The sequence below is a fragment of the Podarcis muralis genome, chromosome 10 (assembly GCF_964188315.1).
Source record: "Podarcis muralis chromosome 10, rPodMur119.hap1.1, whole genome shotgun sequence".
NCBI lineage: Eukaryota > Metazoa > Chordata > Lepidosauria > Squamata > Lacertidae > Podarcis > Podarcis muralis.
Genome location: NC_135664.1, coordinates 53,696,542 through 53,724,461, shown reverse-complemented (window position 1 = coordinate 53,724,461; position 27,920 = coordinate 53,696,542). Strand labels below are relative to the sequence as shown.

Sequence of the window (27,920 nt, the reverse complement as noted above, 5' to 3'; positions counted from 1 at the left end):
ACAGAAGATTACAACAGGCCTTATTGACTTGGCTTAGATGTTTATATCCTTTTCACACCTGTTGAGGCCGAGGGAGCTGAAAGGTCTTCATTGAACTTGATTTTAAACCAAAACTTTTTTGAATCATTAGACTTTGCTAATTAAGTGCTGCGACTCCCATTAAATTTAATTCATCTGAAACATGGACACCTTTTGTGAATTCCTAAGTATGAATTAAAAAGGTTAGGCGCTCTTCTTTGAAAATCTTGACATTAATGTATAATTCTCTACTCAACTTTTCTACTCTATTAGTGTCCGTATTTTACACTGCCTGGCATAGCTCATTTAATTTTTCAGTTATTTTTTAGAATTACTTCATATATTTTATGAAACTTGCTACCGTTATTAGCAACCTGCAAGTTCAATGAAACAAGTTTTACAGTCCTCTAAAAAAATTTCTTTGTGTCAAAACTAAGTCTTCTATCGTTAGCAGGGAAATGTGATAATCTTTTGACCTGGTTAAATCTATCCATTACAATAATACCAGTTAATTTTAAGCTTTGTTTGATGATTTGCTTTCATAGGGATTATCACATTATTTTGTTCTGGGTTTGACCATTTAATTATTCTATTTTTGTAGTTCTGTAGCCATAGGTCTTCACATATGGTGGGACTTCAAGAAAGGTTTTGTTGTGAAATACCTAATGAAGTGCACTGCATATAAATAATGTTAATATAAATATTAATTATAATACACTGCTTTTAATTCTGCTAGCTAAAGGGCAGTAATGGACGTCAGTTCTGACACCCCAAAATGATGTGCTCTGTAGAAAATAAAATAGAAAGCCCCAAAGCCTATAGAAGAAAAGCAACAACAGATTAACTAAAAACACTTCTTTCTGTATTTTGCTCTTCTATCTAGATGTACCATATTTGCTTCTTTGTTACGAAGTTACACTTTATGAAGTAAGGCTGCAAAACATTTTCCTGGGAGTAAGTTCCACAAAGCTCAGTGGGGCTTACCTCTGAGTAGCATGGGATTGTACTGACAAGCCTGAATCCAGTTACTTATAACACTCTAAGGCAGCATCCTCCAACTTTGATGCCCTCCAGATGTTTTATACTGCAGTGCCTATCACCCTGGCCCTGACCATTCACCTTGCTGGCTAGGACTGATGGATGTTGTAGTTCAAAACATCTGGAAGACACTCGGTTAGGAAAGGCTTCAGGGATGCTTCCACCAAATTATACTGCAGTTACTCTAGAGTAACTCCAGGACTGTGTTCTTGCCCCAACTCTCTTTGGCATATTCTTCTCCCTATTGCTATCATATGCCTTCAGCTCGATTGAAGATGGTGTGTACATCCATTCAAGGAGTGACGGGGGTCTGTTCAACCTAGCACATTTCCACACCAAGACAAAAGTGTGGTGGGTCCTTATCTGAGAGATGTTGTTTGCTGATGATACAGCCTTGACAGCACACTCCAAGGAAGCTCTACAGAGACTCATCAGCCATACAGCCCAAGCCTGCAGGGAGTTCAGCCTCACCATCAGCCTAATGAAGACCAACATCTTGGGTCAGGACATGGCCAGCACTCCACGCATTAGCAGTGGTGACCACACACTTGAGGTGATAGATGATATTGTCTCCCAGGGCTCCACCATAACCAACAACTCCATTGATGCTGAGCTGGACAAGCACATTGGTAAGGCAGCTATGACAATGGCTCATCTCTCCAAAGGTATAGGAGAATATGATGCTAATGACCAATACCAAGATGAAGGTCTACCGGGCTTGCGTGTTGAGCACGCTGCCTAATGGTAGTGAGACGTAGGCAGCTTACACACACCAGGAGTAACACCTCAGTGGGCATCACATGAAAGGACAGAGTCTCAAACAAAGATGTGCTCTCCCAAGCCCACATTCCAAGCATGTTTGCACTCCTGTCTCAGTGTGCACGCCCTGTCTCAGTGACGTCTACGCTGGCTTAGTCATGTCCACAGAATGAAAGACGGCAGGATCCACAAGGACGTGCTCAACAGGGGGGCTGGCTTCAGGCATGGTGCATCTGCACCAGCACAACCAGACACCTTCATCTACCCCATCTGCAACAAAGCATGTCTCTCTAGTATTGGTTTCTACAGCCACATCAGGCGCTGTAATTCTCCAATGGTTTGACTTCACTCCAAAGGTCTGCTCTTCCAGTGGCTCGCAGGACAAGATGGATGGCAACCAACCAACCAACCAACCAACCAACCAACCAACCAGTACTTCAGTATCATTTCCTACTTTTCAGTTTATGTCTGCATTGAATAGCTAACTGTAGGGGATGGGTTGATAGTTATGTGTTTGGTGTACTAGTTTAGAGCTATATCATCTTTATAATTTAATATTCAGAGTCTTAAGCAACACACCCTTCCCCTCTTTTAATTCCTCTCCAATAAACTTTGATGGGGTGTGTTTGTGAAGATTTAGCTGCTGATGGAATTCAGCAGAAATTAGTGAGGCAGGGGGTAGTATTACCTCCCCCCCCCTTTTTTTTTTGCCTCAGCTAATACAAAGTTCTATCTTTGTTGGAATTTAGTAAACTTTTTTTTGTAAATCAGGTATCTTTATTAATGGGCTAGTGAACATACACTGTATAAATATTTCTATTATGATGGTCAGGTATTACTTTGGGAAGGAAAGAACTTCAGCTGTTTGAAGAAAGATTTATTTCAGGCCTGATGTGTTTTGAAGTAATTCTTCTTTGGGGGCACATTTTGTATAGCAATTTCTATCAAGTAAATAAACCGCGATAGCAACTCCAATTGATTATTCCAAATTGCCTAGGGCCTGACATAAATCTTTGTTCAAGCACCTGAATCCCCCCCCCCCTTCTGCTTCCCCTGTGTTTCCACAGTTTTGTGATGATTCTTTGTGTGTATGTGTATTACTTTGGACATCCATCCTAAATGTATATGTAAACTATTTCAGCCAAAACATTAACTGAACCAAGCACACCTCCATTCCATCTCTTTATCACAAACACCATTGTATCCTAGCTGTTGAGCTCCAGTCCCACTTTGCTCCGGTGACAGTATATACATACTTTCCAGTGTTTTCAGACCCCAAACCGGGATGCGCCTCTTCTGGGATGCACTCCCAGGTGAGTCATGTGACCCACGCCTCGCTCTAGCCTCCCCAAAAGCATTTTTTTGGGGGGGGGCAGATCTCACGCAGCACCTAAGATCATGGCCCTGGAAGATGCATAGCGTAAGAGCACATCAGCCAAAATGGCCGGCACGATTTTGTGCAAAGAAAAGGATGTCACATTTTTTCCAGGGCACTTGGCAGGCACACGTATAGTGTGGGAGGACTACACTCTTCATCCACAATCAGTGAGTGGCAACTGAAGAGGATGGGATGGGATCGATTGCATTTCAAGGTTTGCTGTTTGATGGCAGGTGTGGATGGAGGTTGAACTGGACTGCCTAGTGCAGCTACCCTCATGGTGCACCTGCAGTGTGTTCAACTAAGACTGGCATAAACCAATGACATAATGGGTTCATGTGAGCTTCAGGGATCACTGAGCAGGCAGACCACGATGTCTGCCCTTTGGGTCTGGCCTTCCCCTGCCTTACAGTTGTTAAGTAGTGGTGTCAGCCTCCAGGGATGGTGGAGAAATCTGATTCAGATCACAAATTGTATCTATCAGATTTGCAGTTTTCAAAACAACGACAGCCATCCTTTGAAACTGGCCAAATTTTGCAATGCAGTTCTCCAACCAACCAATGTTTACAAAAATATTATTATTAGGTTAAAATATGCATAAAATAAGTACATTGTAGTGAAGATAGCATACAAAAGAAGAAATTGCTTGCAAAAATATGTGCATTAGTCAAAACTGCATACAAAACTGTGCTTATTGGGATAAATTCTGAAATGCTGAAGAGCTTTCATGAGGATTTAAAACAAGCCTCAAATTGCTGTAGAAATGTGAAGAACTGATCTGACCTGCTTGGCTTCAAGAACATGGTGGTCTCATGTGCCCTGAGACTGCTTCTTTTTCCCCCAGAGCAGGGGTTTTAGGTTTCTCTGGCTCATGTCCAACAATACCCACCGCTCTACACTAATTATTAATTGATGAAGTATGCTATTGTATTTTGTAAAACGTCGTTTGCATCTTTGGTTCTGCAAAACAAGTGTGGGGAACAAATCCAGAAAATGAACTTTTGCATTCTGTCCAGCCCTCTGGTTCATTGTAGTAGCAAATGCTCCGAATTCTTCTTTTCAACAATCTCTTATAAACCTTATGTGTACCATTTACTGCTGGACTCTTGCCTCTTGTAGCATTGCTATATTATAGAGACATAAGGGCTCATCTCGATGGGACATGAAAATAACTTATTATCACTCCCTTGGTAATGATGGGACATTGAATGCTGGTCAGAAAAGAAAAATGGAAAATTAGGGGAATGCCCTAGAAAAGGGTGTGGCTGGCTGGAAGCCTGAATAGGATCCCTACTGTTAGGAAGGAGCATTTTGTTACACATTTCACTTATTAATTTGTTGTTGTTACTGCTATAGCACCTTTAGTCTTTCTTTCAAGGAACGCACAATCTAACATCTGACAGAGGGGAGGCAACAGTGGAAGGGCAATGAGATGGAGACAGAGATGAACAGGAGAAAAATATGTGTTTATTTTCATTAAACATCCTTTGAGTTACTTATAGTAGGATATGGAGACGTAGGACTTTTTCCTAAAGCCTTCACAGAAAAGATGGGCTTTGATGAGGGATTGATGGGAATGAGCAGTTATAGAATATTCAGCAGATAAATCAGAATAATCACCTGACTGCAGGTGACTTGAAAGAAGTGGGGAGAGAAGGAAGTGGCAGAGCACCGATTCTGATAATTTGTAGTCGCTTTCATGTGTTCAGAAATGCTTAAAGCATTTTATATTTCTCTCTCTCCTCTGTGGAAGAGAAGGCACTTCAATTCATCCTGCACTGAGGCACTTATCCCTGCACTGAGCTCAGTTTTGTCCTGGCCTGTGTGAAGCAATAACACACATTATACAATGAACAGCAAAAGTGTTTGTGGTAAGATAAGGAAAGCTTGACAAATGCAGTATTCAGTGTGGTATCAGGTCTGTGGACTCTGTCCTCCAAAGAAGCCTGGTTCAGGGCTAGCCCAGCTAAGGTGTCAAGTTATTTGAGGGGTGGCACTGAAACCACTTATAAAAGGCACATCCCAGGATCCATTGCAGTCCAGGCATCTCACACACACACTTATGTGTGTTCTACTTGCACATGACTGGACATGGTGCCGGGAAATTGATAAACAAATAGAATCATACCAGGAAATGGTGGGAGAGAGCTGGAGGGACCGCGTGGCTCATGAGGAGACCCTCTCCAGAGCCCGAAGAGAATGTCAGTGAGGGCAGAGGAAACCCCGAAGAGACTTGAGGCACAGTGGGGCTTTGTTTAGGCTGCTCAGTCTCCCCTATTAACAGCTGGTGTGCAGGGCTGCCGCTGCCACTTTCCATGCCTCCTCCAGCCTGCAGCCAGTTTTGGTTTGGACTGAAGAGAGAGCAGGAGAAGGATCAGGAGAGCAGGGGGGAAATAAGCATTTAGAAGCTTTTTAGAGGGTGCTCCCAACTTCACACAATTTCACTTACACACACAGGGGGTGGAATGTGCCTCCCATGTAAAAAGGTAAAGGGACCCCTGACTATTAGGTCCAGTCGTGGCCGACTCTGGGGTTGCGGCGCTCATCTTGCTTTATTGGCCGAGGGAGCCAGCGTACAGCTTCCGGGTCATGTGGCCAGCATGACTAAGCCGCTTCTGGCGAACCAGAGCAGTGCACGGAAAGACCGTTTACCTTCCCACCAGAGCGGTTCCTATTTATCTACTTGCATCTACTTGCACTTTGACGTGCTTTCGAACTGCTAAGCTGGCAGGAGCAGGGACCGAGCAACGGGAGCTCACCCCGTCGTGGGGATTTGAAACGCCGGCCTTCTGATCGGCAAGCCCTAGGCTCTGTGGTTTAACCCAGAGCGCCACCCGCGTCCCTGCCTCCCATGTAAGTACGCCTATATTTCAAAGGATGCTCAGGTGCAGCTACTGGATCACATGTGGGCATGACTTGAGATCGGTACCCTCGCATTCTCTCTGTAGCATTGCAAAGGATTCTGGGTGGACCTCTTAGATCAGGGGTGGGGATTCTCAGGCTGTGGGTCAGATGTGGCCCTTTGGGCCCCTCTCTGTCTGGGCCCTTCTCCAAGCTGCACCCTTCTCCAGCCACACATGCTCTCCTAGCCAGCCCAGTTGTGCTGCCACACACTGCCCTTCCCCCCTGGGCTGCTGCTCTGTCAGCAGGTGAGCAGCAGTGCAACTTTTGAATGGGAGAAGAAGTATTGTGTGGCCACATTAGGAGTTGACGAATGTGATTTCGGAGGACATCAGTGTTCCAGGGGCTCCCTGAAGACTTACACCAGCTGGTTGTAGAGCTCACTTTTGTTCCACAGGCACTTGGAGTGTTCTTGGATGTTCACCCAACGTGCGCCAGATCCCTGCAGATACAATGAGTCTATTCTGAGCTAATCTCTTGACCAGCTGCATGTAGCTCAGTTGGTAAATCTCAAGGTTGTGGGTTCGAGCTCCACATTGGGCAAAAGATTCCTTCATTGCAGAGGGTTGGACCAGATGGCCCTCGTGGTCCCTTCCAACGAGGGATGGAAGCTTTCAGGTGTACTGGAGTGTCCCTGGGAAAGATACGCCTGTCTTTCTGCGGTGCCTTTTCCAGCAACATGCAACATACTGAGTTTTGCAGAGAATGCCATGTAGACACTCTCTGAGAGAGCTGGAATCTGAATGTTATCTTAGTTTTTCACTATTTAACTGCTTTTCTCTTTTCCAGTGATAAATAGTTCAATTTCTATTACAAAGAGATGGATTTTTGTTTTTAAATGTACTGTCTCTTCCTTCAATTAGACTCCAGCCTTGGCTTCTAAGCCTGTTGCAGACAGCCTTCTCATGCTGCGTGACGAGAGGTGGAAAGATGTCCGAAGCCTCTTGACCCCAGTCTTCGGTGCTGCAAAGACGAAAGAGGTAAGATGCAGGAAGTAGGTGCTGTGATTCCATGTACAAGAAGCTTTTCTTTTTCTTCTTGCTGGATGTTTCCCAAGTGTGTGATGTTTAGATGACTGCGTAATTAATGGCTGTCAGTCATCCACTGACAAACTGTTTAATGCCTCGCTGCTTTACCTATGTAAAGTCATTGCTTTTTTGGGTTTTTGTTTTGTTTTGTTTATCAGGCTGTTTATCAGAGAACCAAGTGTGAGTTTTCTTTTGTGAATTCTTTGTCCCATTTGTCAACGCCAGGCATCCCCCAACTCGGCCCTCTGGATGTTTTGGGACTACAGTTCCCATCATCCCTGACCACTGGTCCTGTTAGCTAGGGATGATGGGAGTTGTAGTCCCAAAACATCCAGAGGGCCGAGTTTGGGGGTGCCTGGTCTATGCTCTCCGAGAACCCAGTAAACTTTGGCTCCTGATGTCTCTACAGATTGCAAAGGAGCAAATTTTGTGACACTGGAAACCTGGAAATCTCCCGAGGGTACGAGAGCTGGAAAGCTAGGGCAGTTTGCAACCAGAAAGCAAGTTATGTAAAATAAAATTGCCCTGCATGGTTGGGATAGCAATATTTGGTTAGCATTCCTGGATTGTTTTGGTTAGAACTTGATGGTGAGATTTCTCTCATTGCCTGCATTTTTGGGGGTCTGTCGTTTGTTTTTATATGACCATTCAAGAATGCAATTGTGTGAGAGCAGGCAGCGGTGACTGGTTTGGGAGGTTCTTCATTTAATGTAGTTTAGCATATCACGTCAATAGCATGTGTGGGAGGTCAAGGAGCAATTATTTGGCATTATGAATAAAAGTCCATCTCCTCCAGATTGGTCTACTCTGATTGACAGCTGCCTTAGGACCTCAGGCAGAGGGGATTCTTTCCAGTAGTGGGTGGGGCAGGGGTGCTTACCTGTTGTTGTACGCCATCCCCATCTCTCAACGGTGCAAGATTCCAGGGGTTCCAGCTGTGTTTCCTCTTGGAAATGAGACACAGCAGAGACAGTGGAGGAGGAGGGAGGGGTCCTATCCATTTGCTGTATCACACAGAATTCCTTTGATCCATTGGCTTTCCTAATCACCCCAGGCTATAATCTGGACATAGGAAATTTTGCCTAGCTTGGTTAGCTCTTCACACATGTTATTTCCAGAGGATTTAGAAGTGTCTAGTACACAGCCTAATGCACAGGGTCTGGCTTAATAACATATTAGTCTGTCAACCCAGTTTTTACACTACAAGCATTGATTAAATTCTAACGCATGATGGACCTAGAACTTTAGGGTGACTTGCACCTACAAACTCATTACACCAATATTACTATTATAACATACTATAACATACAGTACTATAATATAATATAATATAATATAATATAATATAATATAATATAATATAATATAATATAAGTTGTTTATCTTAAAGTTATTGTGATTTTTAAAAAAATATTGGATCAGATTGTTACTATTAATGTATGGCAACGCAGCCAGATGAGTGGGGGATAGATAGATAGATGATAGATAGATAGATAGATAGATAGATAATAATTAGCACTAATATGATTACAGTAAGTGTCAGTAACACAAATATTACTACAGGGTTGTTGTAAGGATGGCAGCTAGACAGCCCTTGTGAACCACTTGGTATATTGTTGTTCTCCTCATGCTACTTTTAAAAATAATACATGCACTTTCTCATTAATTGTCTTGTATCTCATCATGTGTGCCAGTGTGTACTTCTATCTCATGAAAGTAGATCTATCAGGGTCTACTGGTAGATCTCTGGGTGATTTTTGGTACATGGGCAACAGTTCTGGGATTCCAGTTGTTTAACAATAGCAGCAGCAATAGGATCTTACGCACCCAAATTAAGTTGCTGAAATGAAGGAATTGAGCCAGGAGTCGATTTTCGCTTGAAAGGACTGTGAGCTCAGTTAAATCCTGGGACTGAAAACATGTTCATTTAAAGAAACCCTGTTCTTTAATTTGAACTGCATGTCTTTTGCACAAGGCTCTGGTTGGCAGATCTTGTTCTTGTAAGAAAGCAAAACCAAAATAGATCTGAGAAGCATGAAGTCTGCCCACCCACCGTCTAGCACATGACCAGTCCAGACAGTGTAGCAGCTTCATGCATGCCGGCGGAGCTTTCTCTTTTTCAGCTGTGGCAGAGTGGCTGTTTCCCCATATGATTGTGGGGCTCCCTCTGGTGCGTGCAGAGGGCTCTGGATTGCAACTTGCAGCTTCAAACGAACACAGTAGCCATGGTTATAGCTTGCATGTTCCCTGGTACAGTTCCATTGGTTCAATACCTATTTTATTCATACCAACACTGGAATGCTAATAGGAAATACACCTTTCTGGCAAAAGTGGAGTCCTGGGTAGTGCTGGTAATTTATTTTTGCTTTCATTAGTAACCTGACCTTAACCATTGCTTGCCACAGGGGAAAAAGTCTTTGCTGTCTCCCTTACTGATCATTGCAGAGTTATGAGCTCTCTTTCACATATAATGCATGCAACACTGAAACAGAGTGCATGTTTGTGTTTGATAGTTGTTATTTTTTATTCTAATAGCAATAAGTTGCTAGAATAAAACAGAACTGCAAGGCAAATTCTTCAGACTGGACAGGAGTTATCTTAGTATTCCAGTGCGGCTGATTTCTCCATACATTTTTCAAGCAGTGCGAGACTCAATTTAGACTGCGACCAACTTCCAGCAACTCTTGATTAAAATCCAGAGTAATGCCTCAAAATTCATCCCTGAAAGGAAGGTGGAATTCTCTTCTTTTATAATTTTAGGCTCAGAAAGTAAACACGTTCCTCATTCCAGTACCTGTTCTTCGGTTGTAAAATTTTTCCACTGGTCAGAAGCCTGTGTTGTTTTGACATGCTGCTGTCGAAATCCACAGTAGCATCTAAATGTGTCTGGCTCCTTTAGCTCTATAGACAGCTGTTGCTTAGCAACACCAGCTGTCACCTCCTTATTATGGTAAATTCTAATTGGCCATAAGCCTGGCACGGACTCCTGATTAATCAGAACTGACAATATCATTGGTTATGCACCTAGACAATTGACTCTGTCCCCCTCCCCCCACATTTGATAGCAAATTTAATAAATCCTTAGGATTTTAAGGGTGTGTGAATGTGTTTGGGTGTGTGAACAATAAATTCAAAGGCCTCTTCAGTAAATGAGGGTGGGGGAGCCGAAAGAGAGAGTTTTGCTTTGCCTTGGCAGAAATTAATCTCCATTACTGTGGGTCATCATTGGCACAGGGAAAATCCTCTAGTTTTACTTCTGTTTTTATACCTAACGAAAGATAAGGCCCCTGGTATGTGCAGAGCAACCCCTGCCGGCATGAGTCAGACATACTTTAGCTGCACAAATGGTTCCTTGGACATTGTGCTTTGCAGGGATGGATGTCTGTGTTTACTGAGTTAATTATTTAAAGGAGAGAAGGGAATGCACACTGTTGGGTCTCATGCTGTATGGCTGTTAAGGGGCAGTGCCAACTGCTAGCAAGGGAGAGAGAGCAGAGACTCGTACATGGCAATTGCAAACTGTTAAAACAAGCAGCAGTGACAACAGCAGAGTCTTGCGGCACTTCAATATTTATTATGGCATAAGCTTTGGTGAACTGGAGTCCACTGCATCAGATGCAGCAGGAGCTCTAGTTCATGAAACCTTATGCCATAATAAATGTGTTAGTCTTCAAGCTGCCACAGGACTCTTTCTCGGTGTTGCTGCCATGAGCTAACACACCTCCCTCTCTGTAAACAGTTTGGGTTTTGTTCTTGTTGTGGTTGTGGTTGTTTTGTTACGGTAACAGTTCTATTCTTAGCTCCCTGTTTTAAATTGGGAATAGAGGAAGCTGCTTTATACTCATTCAGAATCTGGGTTCATCTAGCTCTGTATTGCTTACACTGACTGGCAGTGGCTTTCCAGGGTTTCAGGCAGGAGTCTACACCAGGCCTACCTGGAGATGTTGAGGAGTGGAGCTGGAATCTCTTGCATGCAAAGTGGTAGATACTCTGCCATTGAGCTATTGCCCCATTCCCCAATTCTGTATATTTTGCCTGTCAGCAGGATATTCTAGTTTGTAGCAAATGGGGGGTCTCCCTTCCCTTTTGCCGTAAATACAGTGGTACCTTGGGTTAAGTACTTAATTCGTTCCGGAGGTCCGTTCTTAACCTGAAACTGTTCTTAACTTGAAGCACCACTTTAGCTAATGGGGCCTCCTGCTGCTGCTGCGCCGCTGCTGCACGATTTCTGTTCTCATCCTGAAGCAAAGTTCTTAACCTGAAGCACTATTTCTGGGTTAGCGGAGTCTGTAACCTGAAACGTACGTAACCTGAAGCATATGTAACCTGAGGTACCACTGTACTGGCAACAGAGAGTGGAGAAACCAAAACAGTGATTCAAGCACACACCAAAGTATATCTGATGTGCCATTTTCTTCTTCTTTTCAGAAGTGTTCAATTCCCCATGCAGAAAGTCCTCACAAGTAACCACTACTTTTATTCTGGAGAGTCAGTGTGGTGTAGTGGTTAAGAGCAGTAGATTTGTAATCTGGGGAACCGGGTTCGCGTCTCTGCTCCTCCACATGCAGCTGCTGGGTGACCTTGGGTCAGTCACACTTCTCTGAAGTCTCTCAGCCCCACTCACCTCACAGAGTGTTTGTTGTGGGGGAGGAAGGGAAAGGAGAATGTTAGCCGCTTTGAGACTCCTTCTGGTAGTGATAAAGCGGGATATCAAATCCAAACTCTCCTCCTCCTTCTTCTTCTTCTTCTTCTTCTTCTTCTTCTTCTTCTTCTTCTTCTTCTTCTTTCAACATGAGTGAGATTGTTACTCACCTATGCTGCCGCCTGAAGCGACTCTAAGCATGATTTCTCCTCCTTTTTGTACCCCCCCCAATTTTTTCTGTTTTCTAAAATGCATTATAGATTCAGGTGATATTATTGCCTGTTCCTGAAAAGAGCCCTCTGTCTAAAAACACTGTCCTGTATAGCAGTAGTGCTTATTTGAGTGACAAGAACATTAGACGTAAGAAGCAGAGGCGCCAAGCCAAAAGGGGCATTGTTGAGGGGAGGAGGAGGGAGGCATCGCTAGGGTAGGGGGCAAATTATGTCCTTGTACAGGGTGCCATATTGCCTAAGTCCATCCCTGTAGGAAGAGCCTTGCTGGGTTAGGTCAAAGGCCCATAGGGCCTCACCCTAGATGGTGCCAGTGGGAAGCTCACAAACAAGACATGGCTGAAATAACCCACCATCCTTTCCCAGCTGGTGGGTTCCCAACTGGTATTCAGAATCAAAGATAGACTGCCTCTGATCCTGGAGGTAGAATATAGCCATCATGACCTTGAGCCATGGATAGCCTTATCTCTGTTAATTTCCCTTTTAAAGCCTTATAAGTTGGTGCCCATCACCACATAATGATCATTGCCTTGTTGAAGTGATGGCAGTATCCACACATGTAAGAGGGTGGCATCAGCAGACTCGGGGATACTCTGAACTTTACAGAAGTACACTCCTCCCTCCCCTCCCCAAATCTGTAGGACAAAAATATCTTGCAAAAAACACCCCTACGAGGACCGAGCATCCTCAGAAGCCACTAAATGCTACATCTGTTGGTGAAGGGGCATGAGAAATGGGGGGATATGGGGAAGTGAAAAGGAGTTATCCTAAAGGAAGGTATAAAGAAGGCTGACCGGGAAGTGAGAGCTGGACCATAAAGAAGGCTGATTGCCGAAGAATTGATGCTTTTGAATTATGGTGCTGGAGGAGACTCTTGAGAGTCCCATGGACTGTAAGAAGATCAAACCTCTCCATTCTTAAGGAAATTAGCCCTGAGTGCTCACTGGAAGAACAGATCGTGAAGCTGAGGCTCCAATACTTTGGCCGCCTCATGAGAAGAGAAGACTCCCTGGAAAAGACCCTGATGTTGGGAAAGATTGAGGGCACAAGGAGAAGGGGACAACAGAGGACAAGATGGTTGGACAGTGTTCTCAAAGCTACAAACATGAGTTTGACCAAACTGTGGGAGGCAGTGGAAGACAGGAGTGCCTGGTGTGCTCTGGTCCACGGGGTCATGAAGAGTCGGACATGACTAAACGACTAAACAACAACACAAAGGAAGGCATGGCTGGCTGACTTGAGCACTGCATAGCAGCACTCCACACTGCCACAATTTGTTGATAGTCCCACCTATCTAAAACTGTTTCTAAATGAAACTTTTCTATTTAAAAATACATGAAGATTAAATATGAACTGATCTGTCACAGGGTATGAGTATTTTCCTGTTTATATGAACCAAGAAACTCACCTCTTATAATCTGCATTTATACGTACACATTTTTGGCAACGTGAAACACCACAATGTGTCCTAAAGCAGAAGTATAGCTGAGGGTTGTGGTTTGAGGAGTTTTAACTCCTCTCATTTTGCCTGGCTACTACTTGGTTTAGAAGCCAACCCCAAATATCTCCCCCAAAATCAATATTTGTCCATTTCTGTAATTCCTCCCCTCTCTTTTATCCTCTTGCTCTCAATGCTACACTCAGAGCATCTCCAGCGATAAAAATACTAAACTTTCTTCTTAGCATCGCTCCTGCTGTAGCTAAACTAAGTTCTATAAAACTGATGAAGTGCATATGTCTATCTCAACACACACATGCTTAAAAATTGGTGTTTTTGTTCTCGGTGTTCATACTTATGAATTGATGCAATCAGCTTTTACCCTTTCCTACCTATCTTGGTCAAAAGAACTCAAGTGACATGGGGTGGCGGTTTCTTTGACGCATGGTGTGAAAGTGTTAAATGCTTGGCTCAGTACGTTCCATGGCTTGGGTTCAATACAGTACATTCTGTGGTTCAGGGGGGCAGGCTGTTCCTTATGCCAGCTCTTGAAATTGCACAAGGCAGTTAAACAGCATCATAAAGCCCTTTTCTCACTTAGCAATTCTTGCTTTTGTACCATATAGAACAACTGGGGGGAGAGAGGGGCAGCATTCTGCCCTGCTTTTCAGTGCTTCATGCACTGCTTATTTTCACCATTTTGTGTTGTGGCAACGTGCAGCGCAACACCAGACTGTTGCACCTTCAGACTAAACAGACTGAACAAATCCCAGTCGAAGCATGATTAAATGCTACATGGAGTTTAGAGTTCGGGGTGCAAACAAACAAACAAACACAAAATTCTGCAAACCAAATGTACTTATGAGTTCCATTTAGGCTTCCCAATCTTTCTTTTTTCAGCCTTGCCAGCTGACTTAAGAAGCCAGAAGCCCGTCTGACACACTAATTGATGTGTTTTTTCAGAACAGGCTCATATGTGCAATGATTTTGACACGAACAAAGAAAATTTGAGGGGGGTACGCCGTTTCTTGAGCATCCAGCCTATGCAACCAACACATACCCTGGCAATATGGTCTATAACTATCCTTCTTGAAACTCATTTTCTTTTCCTTTTTTCTTGACAGGGTAGGGGTGAGGCAGTAAAGCAGCTTGCTTGGTTTAAAACATAGAAACATTTCCTCACTACTCTGTGAACCAGCCAGTCATCGCTCTTGCACAAATGTAGCTTTCTATGATAGAAATCAACTGAAGCCGTGTTGCCAAGCAGGTAGAATCTTCTGTGGGCGTAGGAGATATTTTGTTTAGAGCCTCAAGTTGGCAGATCCTAAAGGCCCCCATCTTGCTTCTCCCCCCACACCCTGCCACAGCCTCCGTAAGGGCATGCTGTTACTAGGAAATCCACAAAACATGCTTGTGGAATTTTACTTCCTTTGCTGTTGGGTTGAAAACAAGTACTGGCAGAAGCCAAGCATGGAAAGTTTCAACCAGAAAGGTTAAAGTTTGACAATAACATGGGGGAACAGAAAACAACGAATTGTGTATGTGAAAAGTTGAGCAACCTTCGTAACAGGAACGATTAGGCATGTTGGCTTTGCAAAGCAAATAATATTTATCTTCCAAACTTTCCCAAGGATTTCAAAGCATTAGAAGGAAGATAAGCTTATGAAGAGATAGAAGAGTATTTATTTGTTGGATCTATATTCATATGAAGGGTGGGGAACTTGTGGCCCCCCAGATGTTGTTGGATTCCAGTTTCCTTCAGCCCTAGCCAGCATGTTCAGCAATGATGGGAGGTGTAGTCCAACTCTTCCCTACCCTTAATTTATTCACTACCTTATCAGTAATTCCTCCCCATCATGGTTCAGGCAATAAAATACCCAGCATTAAAAACACAAATATATGAGCTGCTTGAAAAAGAATTAAAAAGGAATCAAAAATGCAATCCTAGAAGCAGCAGGAAGATACAAATAACACAGTTTCTGAGTTTAAAAGCCTAAGGAAATAAAATGTTATTTTACCTGGCACCTAAGACTTCAGAGTGCATGTCTGTGTGGGGTTGCCATATGTCCTCTTTTTCCAGGACACAACCTCTTTTTCATGGGTAGAGTCGTCATAACAATCCATAGTTAAAAGTAGAAGTCGGCAAATGTGTCCTCTTTTTTGCTCTTCAAAATATGGCAGCCCTACGCAGTTCCATAAAGAAGGCTGATCGCCAAAGAATGGATGCTTTTGAATTATGGTGCTGGAGGAGACTCTTGAGAGTCCCCTGGACTGCAAGAAGATCAAACCTATCCATTCTTAAAGAAATGAGCCCTGAGTGCTCACTGGAAGGACAGATCGTGAAGCTGAGGCTCCAATACTTTGGCCACCTCATGAGAAGAGACGACTCCCTGGAAAAGACCCTGATGTTGGGAAAGATGGAGGGCACAAGGAGAAGGGGGCGACAGAGGACGAGATGGTTGGATAGTGTTCGCGAAGCTACCAGCATGAGTTTGACCAAACTGCGGGAGGCAGTGGAAGACAGGAGTGCCTGGCGTGCTCTGGTCCATGGGGTCACGAAGAGTCGGACCTGACTAAACAACTAAACAACAACAACACGCAGTCCCAGGCATTGCAAAGAGGGGGGCATTGCAAAGCCAGGACACCAGTGTGAAGAAGGGCCTACTTCCTGGTCCCCACTGAAGCACCATCATCAGCATCAGTCCTCAGAGCACTTTTTTAAAATTTATATCCTGCCCTTCCTGTTAAAGAAGCCCAGGATGGCAAGCATATCAGTGCTAAAGTAATTCAATTTAAAACGTCTAAAATCTATTCTATATATGTAAATATGTGTATGTAAAAAGGGGAAAACAATTCCAGTAGACATGCAGACTAGGATAGAGATCTCTGCTTAAAAGACTTATTGAAAAAGGAAGGTCTTTATGAGGCGCCAGGAAGACAGTAGAGACTGTGCCTGTCTAATATTTAATGGGAAGGCATTCCAAAGGGCAGGTGCCACTACACTTTACATACAGTATCACAATAACCCTTACAACTGCTGGGTGAGTTAAGTCACATGATTATCCCTGTGTCACAATTTTTTAGGGGGTCTTAAGACAGAAAGGTAGTGGCTTTCCCAAGGTCACAAAACACATATGCTTCTACCACCCCCTATCTCTCTGCAAACTTGTAAAATAAAACTGGACGTTAACGATTAGATTAATATCTAACTGCAACCTACTAACTGCAACCTATTACTAAAATATTGCAATGTTAGAAATGGAAGGAAATACTGTTGATAATATATTCATAAATTCAGCCAGTACAGCTGCAGAAAATTAAGTCATGCCGGACACATTTCAGTACGCATAAACCTGAGCAGCAGTACTGTTGACAGTTCAGTGCATAATATAGTTATGGCGGAAAATATTCGGAGCAGAGTGATGGGTAAATGTATGTCTTTCGTGGCCTCAATATTTGGCTTTCCACAAATGAGTTGTAGGCATAAGGTGTGCCTGGAACTGTCTCTTCTCTCTCCTCTCCCTTATTTTGGCACCTGGTAAAAACCTATGGTTTTCCCAGTAGTGATATATGGAAGTGAGAGCTGGACCATAAAGAAGGCTGATCGCCGAAGAATTGATGCTTTTGAATTATGGTGCTGGAGGAGACTCTTGAGAGTCCTGTGGACTGCAAGAAGATCAAACCTCTGCATTCTTAAGGAAATGAGCCCTGAGTGCTCACTGGAAGGACAGATCCTGAAGCTGAGGCTCCAATACTTTGGCCACCTCATGAGAAGAGAAGACTCCCTGGAAAAGACCCTGATGTTGGGAAAGATGGAGGGCACAAGGAGAAGGGGATGACAGAGAACGAGATGGTTGGATAGTGTTCTCGAAGCTACCAGCATGAGTTTGACTAAACTGCGGGAGGCAGTGGAAGACAGGAGTGCCTGGTGTGCTCTGGTCCACGGGGTCATGAAGAGTTGGACAAGACTAAACGACTAAACAACAACAAAAAACCTGGGCATTTGAAGGATACTAATCTTGGAAATAGGTACCCCACTGTGCTATTTTTAAGGATTTGTAGGCCTAAGGATCTGTGGTTTTAGAAACTATATGTGATTCCCCCCCCCCCCCACTTGTGATACAAGTTTTTAATTGTGATTATTGGAACTTCATCCAAGGTGGGTTTTTGTTTTGTTCTTTGTTTTTATTGTACGATGTCCAGTTATGATGAAGATGAATAAATAAAATAAACTGAATCTGTGACAGAATGAAGTAGGCCTTAAGGGGTGGGGGGTGGGACGACATTCCCTGTCAGAGCTAGCTGAAGAAATTTCACTGTCGGAGGAGGAGAAGCAGTAGTTGGTAACCCCTCCTGCTCCCAGTCAGGGTTCATAGTCCCAAGACTGACCAAGATACTTGGCACCTGAGGCAGAAAATCCTCTCACCAAATCTCCGAATTAAAATTAGGCTCTCAGGCGTATATAAGCGTATTTGAAAATGTTAACCTGTTGGGTTTCCAGTACAGATAGCAATGCCCACCCCTACCCCCTGAAAGGATTCTGGGAGTGAAGTTACTTCAAGATGTTCGGATAAAATGTACTTGCATATTCTACAGTGTCCTCATGTAAGTGTTTGCCAACATACTTTAAACCCTGCAAGAAAGTGTGTTTAAGAATGAGTGTTTGATTATATTGTACCAAGCTACAGGGTTGCTCTGTTTAGTGTTGTGAGAGAGAAGAGAAAAAAATACAACTGGGAAGATTCTGTAGCTCTAGAACCCTTGTCAGGTTTGATAAATAACTTTGTTCCCCCTTTCAGCTGACACCTTCCAAAGACTATTGATTTTTATTTCTCCTGATAGTGCTGCTGTGCTCTTGTCACCTCTTATCTCTCTCCCTCCCTCCCTCTGTGTAGCCCTCCCTGGTACTCTCTTCTGAAAGCAAAAAATGTACAGTGAACCTTGCACAATCCTAAGCGGTTGGTGCAAATGGCTGTTTCCATTCTTCCACCTGAAGGGGGTTAGGGAGCTCAATGTGTAATGTATTAACTAAAGAGAAAAACCACTTTAAGGAAAAGAAAAGAAAAAGATCAACACATTTGCTTCATTCATTTGCATTTACCGGAACAAATAAAAATTTAGAAGATGCTCAGGAATGGCTCTTAAGTTAGGAAAGAGGTGGAGCAATTTGTTTCGCATGGTGGAGGGGAGGGCTCGTTTGGAAATGTATTATCCTTAGTTAGAGGACTGCAGGTAATTTGAATACTGTAGGACCACATAATTCAAATTATTTTGCAGATGATTTAGTTATGGTCATTCTTTCCCCCCAGGTGATTAGAAGTTCCAGGGTGCAATGCTGCTTAACCAGGGTTGGTTTATTTTAGAAGGAGGTCACGGAAGTCGACAAAAGGCATTTTGTAGTATTGGTGTTTATTTTCAAGTATGCAGGTTTCTCATCATTTGAGGCAGACAGCTTAAAACACTCAAGCAGGTTTGCTGTATGCCAAATCTTCTGCATTCCTAGATGCTGTTAGTTTACAGAGCCCCCTAAACTCAGCTTAACTATCCCTCTCTTTTTCTTCCTGAACGCTTAACTGCAGTCTGATTCTTTTGTTCCCTTTTGTGGACACACACACAGAACTGGATTGCATGGTTCATAGCTAGGAGGCAGGAAGAAAATGTATTCTTGCTATTCCCTTCTCTGGAAGCAATCTTCTAAATATTAGCTCCCATTTAGGGGCATCACCTGAATACCCTAACCTATTAGCATTCCAAGGCTCTGGCCAGATACTACCTTAAGGGCGGACTCAGCCATGATAGTTTTATTCACAGAAATCCAATTGCAAAACTCGTAGATATTAACTAGCCACTAGCTGAAACAGTGAGCTGCTGCTGCTGCAAGGCTGTCAAGGGGAAGGGAGGAATCTCCACCTTTACCTATATGTTCCAGGTGTCCTTGCACTGCACTGTGCAAATGCAAGCTCATTGGCTGGATTTCTCCCACTGGCACGGATGCAGGTCGCTGGCATCAGTAAGGGTGGCTACTTAGTTAGCCACTGTACCTCCTGCCACCCCTGTTGCTTCCTGGCATTTAATAGGGTGGGGATTCCTCTCCCTTGATCACACAACATGAGCTATTCCTGCCAAGAACAAGTGCAATGTATTGCTGTGAGTTTGGTCAGCTTGGATGAAACATTGGGTCCACAGACAATATCCAAAGAAGGAAGATTACCAAAGACTTTCTTCGAGATGACGGAAAATATGGACTTGATTGATATCTGGAGAACAAAGAATCCTCTCGAGAGAGAGGGAACTTTTTTCTCGGAATCTAAAATGACATGGACGAGAATCGACCAAATCTGGGTATCTAGTGTGATGGCTACAAAGATTAAAAAAGTAGAAATCTGCCCAAAAACCTGCTCCGACCATAATGCCGTAAAGATGGAAATGAAAATGACAACAACTGGATCCTTTAGATGGAGAATGAATGACTCCCTATTTAGAGATGAACAATTCTGTATAAAGGCCCTAAAGACATTGAAAGATTACTTCGAGATAAATTTGAGAACAGATGTGGAAAAAAGAACAATTTGGGACGCAAGTAAAGCCGTGATGAGAGGCTTCCTGATACAACAGAATTCAATCAAGAGGAAAAAGCAAAATGAAAGGAAAGAAAGAATTTTAGAAAAAATGAAGGAAGGAGAAAAGAAACTGAGGTCAAAACCAAAGTCTCAAGAAATTTTGAGAGAAATAAAATATTATCAGACGCAATATATGGAACTGACAAATCAAGAGATAGAATGGAAAATTAAACAAATGAGACAAAGGACTTTTGAGTCTGCAGATAAGTGTGGGAAGCTCCTTGCATGGCAATTGAAAAAGAGACAAAAATTGAACACAGTTACTTGTTTGGAGATAGAGGGAAAGAATGTTCATAAGCCAAATGAGATAAGTAACTGTTTCCAAAGTTTTTTTAGGAAATTATACACACAAGGGCCAGTAAATGAACAAGAAATAGAAGAATTTCTTAAAAATTATGGACTACCGAAAATTCCAGAACAGGGCAAGTTGATTTTGAATGAGAAAATAACAGAACAGGAAATAGAGGAGGCCATTCAAAAGGCACAACTGGGAAAGTCTCCAGGACCAGACGGACTGACGGCTAGATATTATAAAGCTTTGAGAGAAGGTTTAGTGCAACCACTAAAAGAAGTTTGCAATGAAATATTGGAGGGGAAAAAGGCACCTGAAACGTGGAAAGAGGCTTTTATCTCACTTATACCAAAGACCGAGACTGAAAAGAACCAGGTTAAGAACTACCGCCCGATATCATTATTAAATGTGGATTACAAAATTTTTGCAGACATTTTAGCAAAAAGACTGAAGAAAGTATTGACAGGTGAGATTCATAAGGATCAATCTGGCTTTCTCCCGGGTAGACACATGTCTGACAATGTGAGGAACATAATAGACATTGTGGAACTGTTGGAAATGAACATTAACAGAAAAGCGGCTTTGATTTTTGTGGACGCGGAGAAAGCCTTTGACAATATTTGTTGGAGTTTTATGAAAAAGAATCTCCAAGGGATGGGGGTAGGCCAAGGTTTTGAAAATGGTATAGGTGCAATTTATTCTGAGCAGAAGGCAAAGCTAATTGTGAACAATGTGGTAACGGAAGAGATAGCCATAGAGAAAGGAACACGACAGGGATGTCCTATTTCCCCCCTACTTTTTATACTGGTTCTGGAGGTTTTGTTAAATATGATTAGAAAGGACCAGTTGGTTAAAGGAATTCAGGTCGGAGTGAAAGAGTATAAATTAAGGGCATTTGCAGATGACCTAGTTTTGACTTTGCAACAGCCAATCACTAGCACAAAAAGAGTTTTAGAACTGATCGAGATATTTGGTCAAGTTGCAGGATTTAAGCTGAACAAACAAAAAACTAAAGTTTTGGAAAAAAACCTAACAAATGAAGAAAAAGAGACATTCCAGAATGAAACAGGTTTGGAGATAGCAAAAAAAGTGAAGTACCTGGGGGTGAATTTGACATCGAAAAATGTGAATCTTTTTAAAGACAATTATGATAAATGTTGGACAGAAGTTAAGAAATATTTAGACATATGGTCAAGGCTGAAACTTTCCTTGTTAGGCAGAATTGCTGTTATCAAAATGAATGTATTGCCTAGAATGTTATTTCTGTTTCAGACATTACAAATAATAGACAAGATGGACTGTTTCAAGAGGTGGCAGAAAGACATATCGAAATTTGTTTGGCAGGGCAAAAAGCCAAGAATAAAATTTAAGACATTAACAGATGCGAAAGATAGAGGGGGTTTTGCCCTGCCGGACTTAAGACTCTACTATGAATCAGCAGCGTTTTGCTGGTTGAAAGATTGGCTGCTCCTCGAGAATACAGACATTTTGGACCTTGAAGGATTTGATAACAGATTTGGTTGGCATGCATATATATGGTATGACAAGGTAAAATTGCATAAAGGTTTTAAGAACCATATGGTGAGGAAAGCTCTGTATAATGTTTGGATTAAGTATAAAGACCTGTTTGAAAGTAAAACCCCCAGGTGGTTGTCACCAATGGAAGCAAAAGAGGTGAAAAAATTGAATATGGGTTCTAATTGGCCTAAATATTGTGAAATTATAGAACAAGATGGTGAAAATGTAAAATTGCAGAGTTTTGAGAAACCGAAACATTGGGTCCACTCAGTGGCGTAGTGGGATGGGGGCAGCCCACAGGGCAGTAAGCCCAGGCATAAAATTGTTAGGGGCAAAAAATTCAACACCCAGCACAATCTCAATATAGCTGCACACTTCCATCACTGGGCTCCGCTGAAAACAGCTACTCCATGCAAACCAGGAAGTGACCTCTCCAGACAATGGAATGACTCTTCTTATCTCTGCAGCTGTGATCTTCTAGGTGACGCAGACTCTGTTAGGCAGTTGAATGTGCATATGTTTTCCTTCTGTTACTCTCCCTCCTGCCCACCCCTCCATGCAGTCCTGGGTGCTGGCAGCCCATGCTACACCACTGGGTCCCCTTCCAGAACCTGTGATCCTGTACCTGTGATGGTAGAAGGTATAAGAGGAAACCTGTCAAGGTAGTGGCTTTGGTCGGCAACCAAGTATCATGATTTAGCCTATGCAAAGAATTTGCTCTGTGCTATAGAAGCAAATGGGTGTGAATAAAACCATACATGCCAAATACACCACTCTGCAATGACCTTTGTTACAAGGATATTGAGTCCTAAGCCCAGAACCCCTGGAGTCTCTCACATCTCAGAGATTGGGGTGGCATGTAACAGTATCATCAGCTGAAAGTCTAGGAGACACATGGAGACCCTAAGGAGTAACAGCTACCCACACAAATGCAAAAGAGGGGTGGGCGTAACTGTGGAAATAGAATTTGCTGGAAATAAACTTTGTGAATATTTTCCCTCTTCTCCAGACTAAACGTGTCCAACTCCCTCAATCATTCCTCATAAGGCTTGGTTTCCTGACTGTTTTTTTATTGCTTGCCCTCCGCTTCTTTTCAATATCCTTCTTAAACTGTGGTGCCCAAAACTGGGCACAGCACTCCAGTTTGGGTCTGTCCATGGTAGAATGAAATGGTACTATTACTTCCTTGATCTGGGCATTATACTCAAAGGTAGCAATTTTATTCTGTTATTAACAATCACAGCACAGTTTTGTAGGTAACCATTTTTAGAATTAAAACAACATTTGATTAGAAGATCACGGTGCTGACATTAGAGTGGCATAAACAAGCACTCTTGTAAAATGCCCATATGAAGAATGAAGTGCCAAGGCATGTACTGGCAGGATTATGCCATAATGTTTTTGACACCAACAGACTCCTGCAGTCTTGTTTGGCAGAACTTTGGTGCCGAGACAGCAGTGACATGAGATAATTGGCAGATCAAATATTTGCAGTGAGCATATTGCTTATGTTTTATTTTGTTATGTCATAAACAGCCAATCCAAATGCCCAGAAGTTGAGATCATTTCCCCTCCATGGACAGGTTATTTGACTGCTGCATGCTGTTTGGCAAAACCCAAGGTCTAAAACGGGAAATGCACAATAGGTAACAATGACATCATTTTTGGACTGTCCTGGTCCTGTTAGTGACAGCATGCGAGCTTTCCGTCTGTTGAAGTGTTTGTCAAGCAAGATGATTCTTGTGAAATTTGATATCCTACCATCTTTCTCCCCACCCCCCTTTCTTCTTAAAAAGTAAATTATGATTGTTTCCTGTTCTGGAAATGAGATTGACTGCGAGTAATTCTTGAGCTGTCAGGGAGCACTGTAGGATAGGCATCTTTGCCAGGAAGACATGACTGGCAGATGAAAAGGGATGATTATGGAAATGTTTAAAAGGGGTCAGCTGGAAGAGAACCAGGGCAAGGATAACTAAAACAAAAGAAAAACAGTAAGCTAGCAGCATGCTACTGTGGGTGGCAGGCAAATTAAAATGATGGGAAAAGAGCAGAATCATTTGAGGCAGTGGGGTGTTGCAAGGTCCACAAGGAAGAGGCGCAAAGGAACTGAAAGCCTGTAGAAGAATAAGGGGTTGTGCATTGTCTAAACCAACAAATCAAGGAGCAGATTAATACATGGCACTACTCCTTCATCCCACAACCCATTGGCCCGTGTGCACAAACTCTACACACTTATAACCCAGGCCTTTGTGTTATACTATTGCACCAAGTTACCAGCCGCCAGATCATTATTGTGAAACGTAAATTTGTGATTTTGATGTTTTAGGTTTTTTATAAGTTATAATAATGGCATTTTGTATTTTATAATTTTATTATGGCTTGTTCACTGCCCTAGGATTCTTTGATGAAGGGTGGTCTATACGTGAAAATAACACTAATATTAATGATATATTGTATGTGCCTAGGCTCCTCAGCATGATTGGGATACCCTGCTTTTTGCAGGGTTCTCAAATATGCATCTATGGAAAAGGCCCATAGCTTACTGGGAGAGCATTGACGGTGCATGCAGAAGTTCTGAGGTTCAGCCCCTGGCTGGGATTGGTGGGGCTGGCAGAGGCCACCGCCTGAAATTCTGGAGAGATGCAGTCAGTGTAGACAATACAGAGATACATGGACCAATGGCTTGACTTGGTATAATGCATGTTCCTTTGTACGCAAATAACTGATCAAAGTGCAGGAGATGGAGCGATGAGTGTGATCCTTCTCCTCTCTGTGTTAAGAACTCCATAAGAGCCTGATGGAACAGACCAAAGGCCTATTTAGTGGAACATTTTGTTTTCCAGCTGCTACCAGTCAGATGCCTCTGTAAAGGTCACAAGCGGGAGATAAGGGTGACAGACTTCTCTCACCGCTGTTCCCTATTAGCTGGTGATTCAGAGGCATGCTTACTCTGAACCATCATGATTTGTACCCATTGATAGCTTTATATGCCATGGTTTTTAAAAATTATTTAATTTATTTCATTTTAAAAAGACCTCAAAACTGTTTTCCCTAATTCCATTTTTTAAAGCCATCTAAGATACTCAACCACCACCTTTCCCAATGGTGCCATTTTATTGCTGTCTGGAGGGGCTATAGCAAAACAAAGGCAGGACAAAAAAAAAAAACAGACAAAAAAACCCCCAGAACATTTGTGGTATAAAAAGTTACCCAGCAAAGGTCGATAGATAACGGGGCAGCCTTGTAGAAAAATTCCCTCCCTTTATCTGGAGGCAGCAAGTTGTTTATATTGGGGTGGGGGTGCGGTTGAGCAGAGGAGTACACTCTTATGTTACCAGAGAAATCCTTTCCCTCAGATGGATGGACGGAGGGTGGCTGGGAGGGGGCTGTCATTGGCCCCTTATAAGCTTCTAGAAGGTCTAAACAAGGCGTATTAAAAACAGTGGTACCTCGGGTTAAGTACTTAATTCGTTCCGGAGGTCCATTCTAAACCTGAAACTGTTCTTAACCTGAAGCACCACTTTAGCTAATGGGGCCTCCAGCTGCCACCGCAGCACAATTTCTGTTCTCATCCTGAAGCAAAGTTCTTAACCTGAAGCACTATTTCTGGGTTAGCGGAGTCTGTAACCTGAAGCGTATGTAACCTGAAGCGTATGTAACCCGAGGTATCACTGTATAAGAAAACCTGCTTGGCTGAGCTGAGGAGGGAGTCCACAGTTCCTCCTTTTGAAAGTCATAATTTGAGCTATGCAAATGAAGCTTTGGGGGATATCCATTTCAGTTTCCAGATGTTCTCAGTGATGGTGCCACAGGCTAGCTAAAGGCAACTTAGCACTGGTCGCTGGTAAGCTAGTAGACAAATTAGCAGTGCTCTGACCATATGAGTTTTGGTGCAGGCTTAGCAACGGCCAGTCAGCTGCTTGCTTAGTGTAAGCAATTGATCCTAGTTGAGAACACAAGCGGCAGAGCCTGCTCTCGCTTTCATGCAAAGGGATCTCTTCCTCCCTCCCTCTTCAAAGGTGGCAGAAGATAAGCTGTGCATGCACTTGTCTTTGTGCTGATCGACAGAGGGCAGATCTGTGCCAAGTGCACGTAGAGCCCAGCATCTCCATGCCACATAACAAACTCTGGCAATATAGCAGCCACTGCACACACACACACACACACACACACACACACACACACACACTCCTAGAGGCTTCTCATTTCCCATGGCACTTGCCCCTTCCAGCTTGGGGTAAACAGATTGTACAACCCTACAGTTACAGGTTCCATTTGTCACGAATGTCCCAGCCTATTCTCTCGTCCAAGAGCAGTGAGCAGCCACAACAGAAACAAGAAAGCAGGGGAACCATCTCCTGTGGCCATCAGTCTTGGACAGAGAGCATGTTATCACTGGAACGTGTATTTGTTCGTGTGTGTGCGCGCGCGCGTTTGCGCGTGTGTAAAACCTCCCTAAGAAAATGACTTTATCCACTGATTCAGGAGCTCCTGAGAGCACTTACCTCCTGCAGTATGCAATTAATGTAGAGAAAAGTATTGTGTGTTTTTTAATTACACCGTGTGCATGTGCTCCTTTTTAGATGGTGCCGCTAATCAACCAGGCATGTGACATCCTGCTGAGTAACTTAAAGGTCTATGCAGATTCTGGCACAGCTTTTGACATCCAAAGGTACTTTAATAAATTAGAAGCGAGGGAAGTTTTTACAGGTACTTGATTTGCCAAGCTATTCTAAGTATGCAATTATTTTACAAATGGAGTTTTTAATTTTTCTGTCTTGATGTGGACATTGTCACTTTCAAATGATTATATCTGCCCCCCCCTTGTTTTACTACAGCACAATATTTTAACAGTAGCAATTACAAGCAAAAGTAATTGTAGTGGAGTATCTAATCTGTAGCTGCCTGTAACATCCGTGGGGGGCAGGGGGAGAATGTTCTTAGTGGCTGCATCCAGCCATTGTGATAAACCATAGTTTATCCTGATAGGAGTGAGCCTAGGCAAGACTTGGGCTCACACATTCCCCTCCCTCTTTCCTCTCCTTTTCATGCCACAGTTACAGGGAAATTAGAATTCCGCTTCTATTTTTTTAAATTAATCACAGTTTAGCACCACATCTGAACCCTAAACTGTGGTCCATCTTTAACTATGGTTTCTTGAAGCAATCCGTCTTCATAACTCAGACCCGTTTGACAAAGATCCTTTCCAGTGTTAATTGAAAGCTTCCTTTTGCAGATTCTGCCTCTTTTACTGCTGCTTGTTGATTGCGGTTGGGCAAAAGATTGTGGTTGAGAAAAGATTTTATGCTATTCATTCAGTTTCCAGATGCAGGTCCTGATAAGCTAGTATATAACAGATCAGTCCTAAGAGTGGCTGGGGAGCCATGGAATAGGTGATCCTCTGTCACATCTGAGCCCTGCCAGTTCCTGCTGGCCAGGGCAGAAAGTGGGGCATTTTTCTTTTTGCTGTGCTAGCTCCAGGCTGCAGCAGCAGAGAAACCCCAATCAGGCCCCTCTTCAGGAAAGGTCCAGACTAAGATCCAGCACCACCAGTAACACTGCCAGCATAGCTTCTTGCTTGCTCTCACTTTTGGTGGATTCAGCAAGGGTCTCCATAGCCGCAGAGCCCAGCAGAGAAACACTTCTGCTGATACCCCCGCCAGCTCTACTACTCAGGTAGTTAGGATTGTGTTCTTACTTAGCATAAATCTGACTTCCATTTTCCTATGTCAGCACTGACATGATGCTACATGGTGGGAGTGAAGAGTGAAAACGCAACCAAGTGTGTGTGTTATGTATGTATTTATATATTTTTATTTCTCTGTACTCAGTACTGTATGCCTGGCGACTGGCAGCTTAATTGTAGACTGATTACATCATAATGTGTGCCATTTTAGGTTCTGTGTAAGATCTGCCACTGACGATTTTTACGTTGGCCCATTCACAAATGCAATTATCACTTGATGTTGCAGTCCTCATCAGATAAACACCTATGTGTGAACCAGCCCCAGAACTTTTGCAAAACTCAGATTCAGAAAATGGGGAGTTTGTTGTCTTT

The 27,920-nt window shown here is 43.0% G+C and overlaps 1 protein-coding gene across 2 annotated transcripts in view; it reads left to right on the top strand.

The window, feature by feature from the left end:
- TBXAS1 (thromboxane A synthase 1) overlaps positions 1-27,920 on the top strand; it is a 223,611-nt gene that overhangs the window by 119,197 nt on the left and 76,494 nt on the right. For both annotated transcript variants that reach the window (XM_028747108.2, XM_077935048.1), the window contains 2 exons: positions 6,958-7,074; positions 26,446-26,534. In XM_028747108.2, the coding sequence (XP_028602941.2) occupies positions 6,958-7,074; positions 26,446-26,534 (206 nt within the window). The remainder of the gene's footprint in view (positions 1-6,957; positions 7,075-26,445; positions 26,535-27,920) is intronic.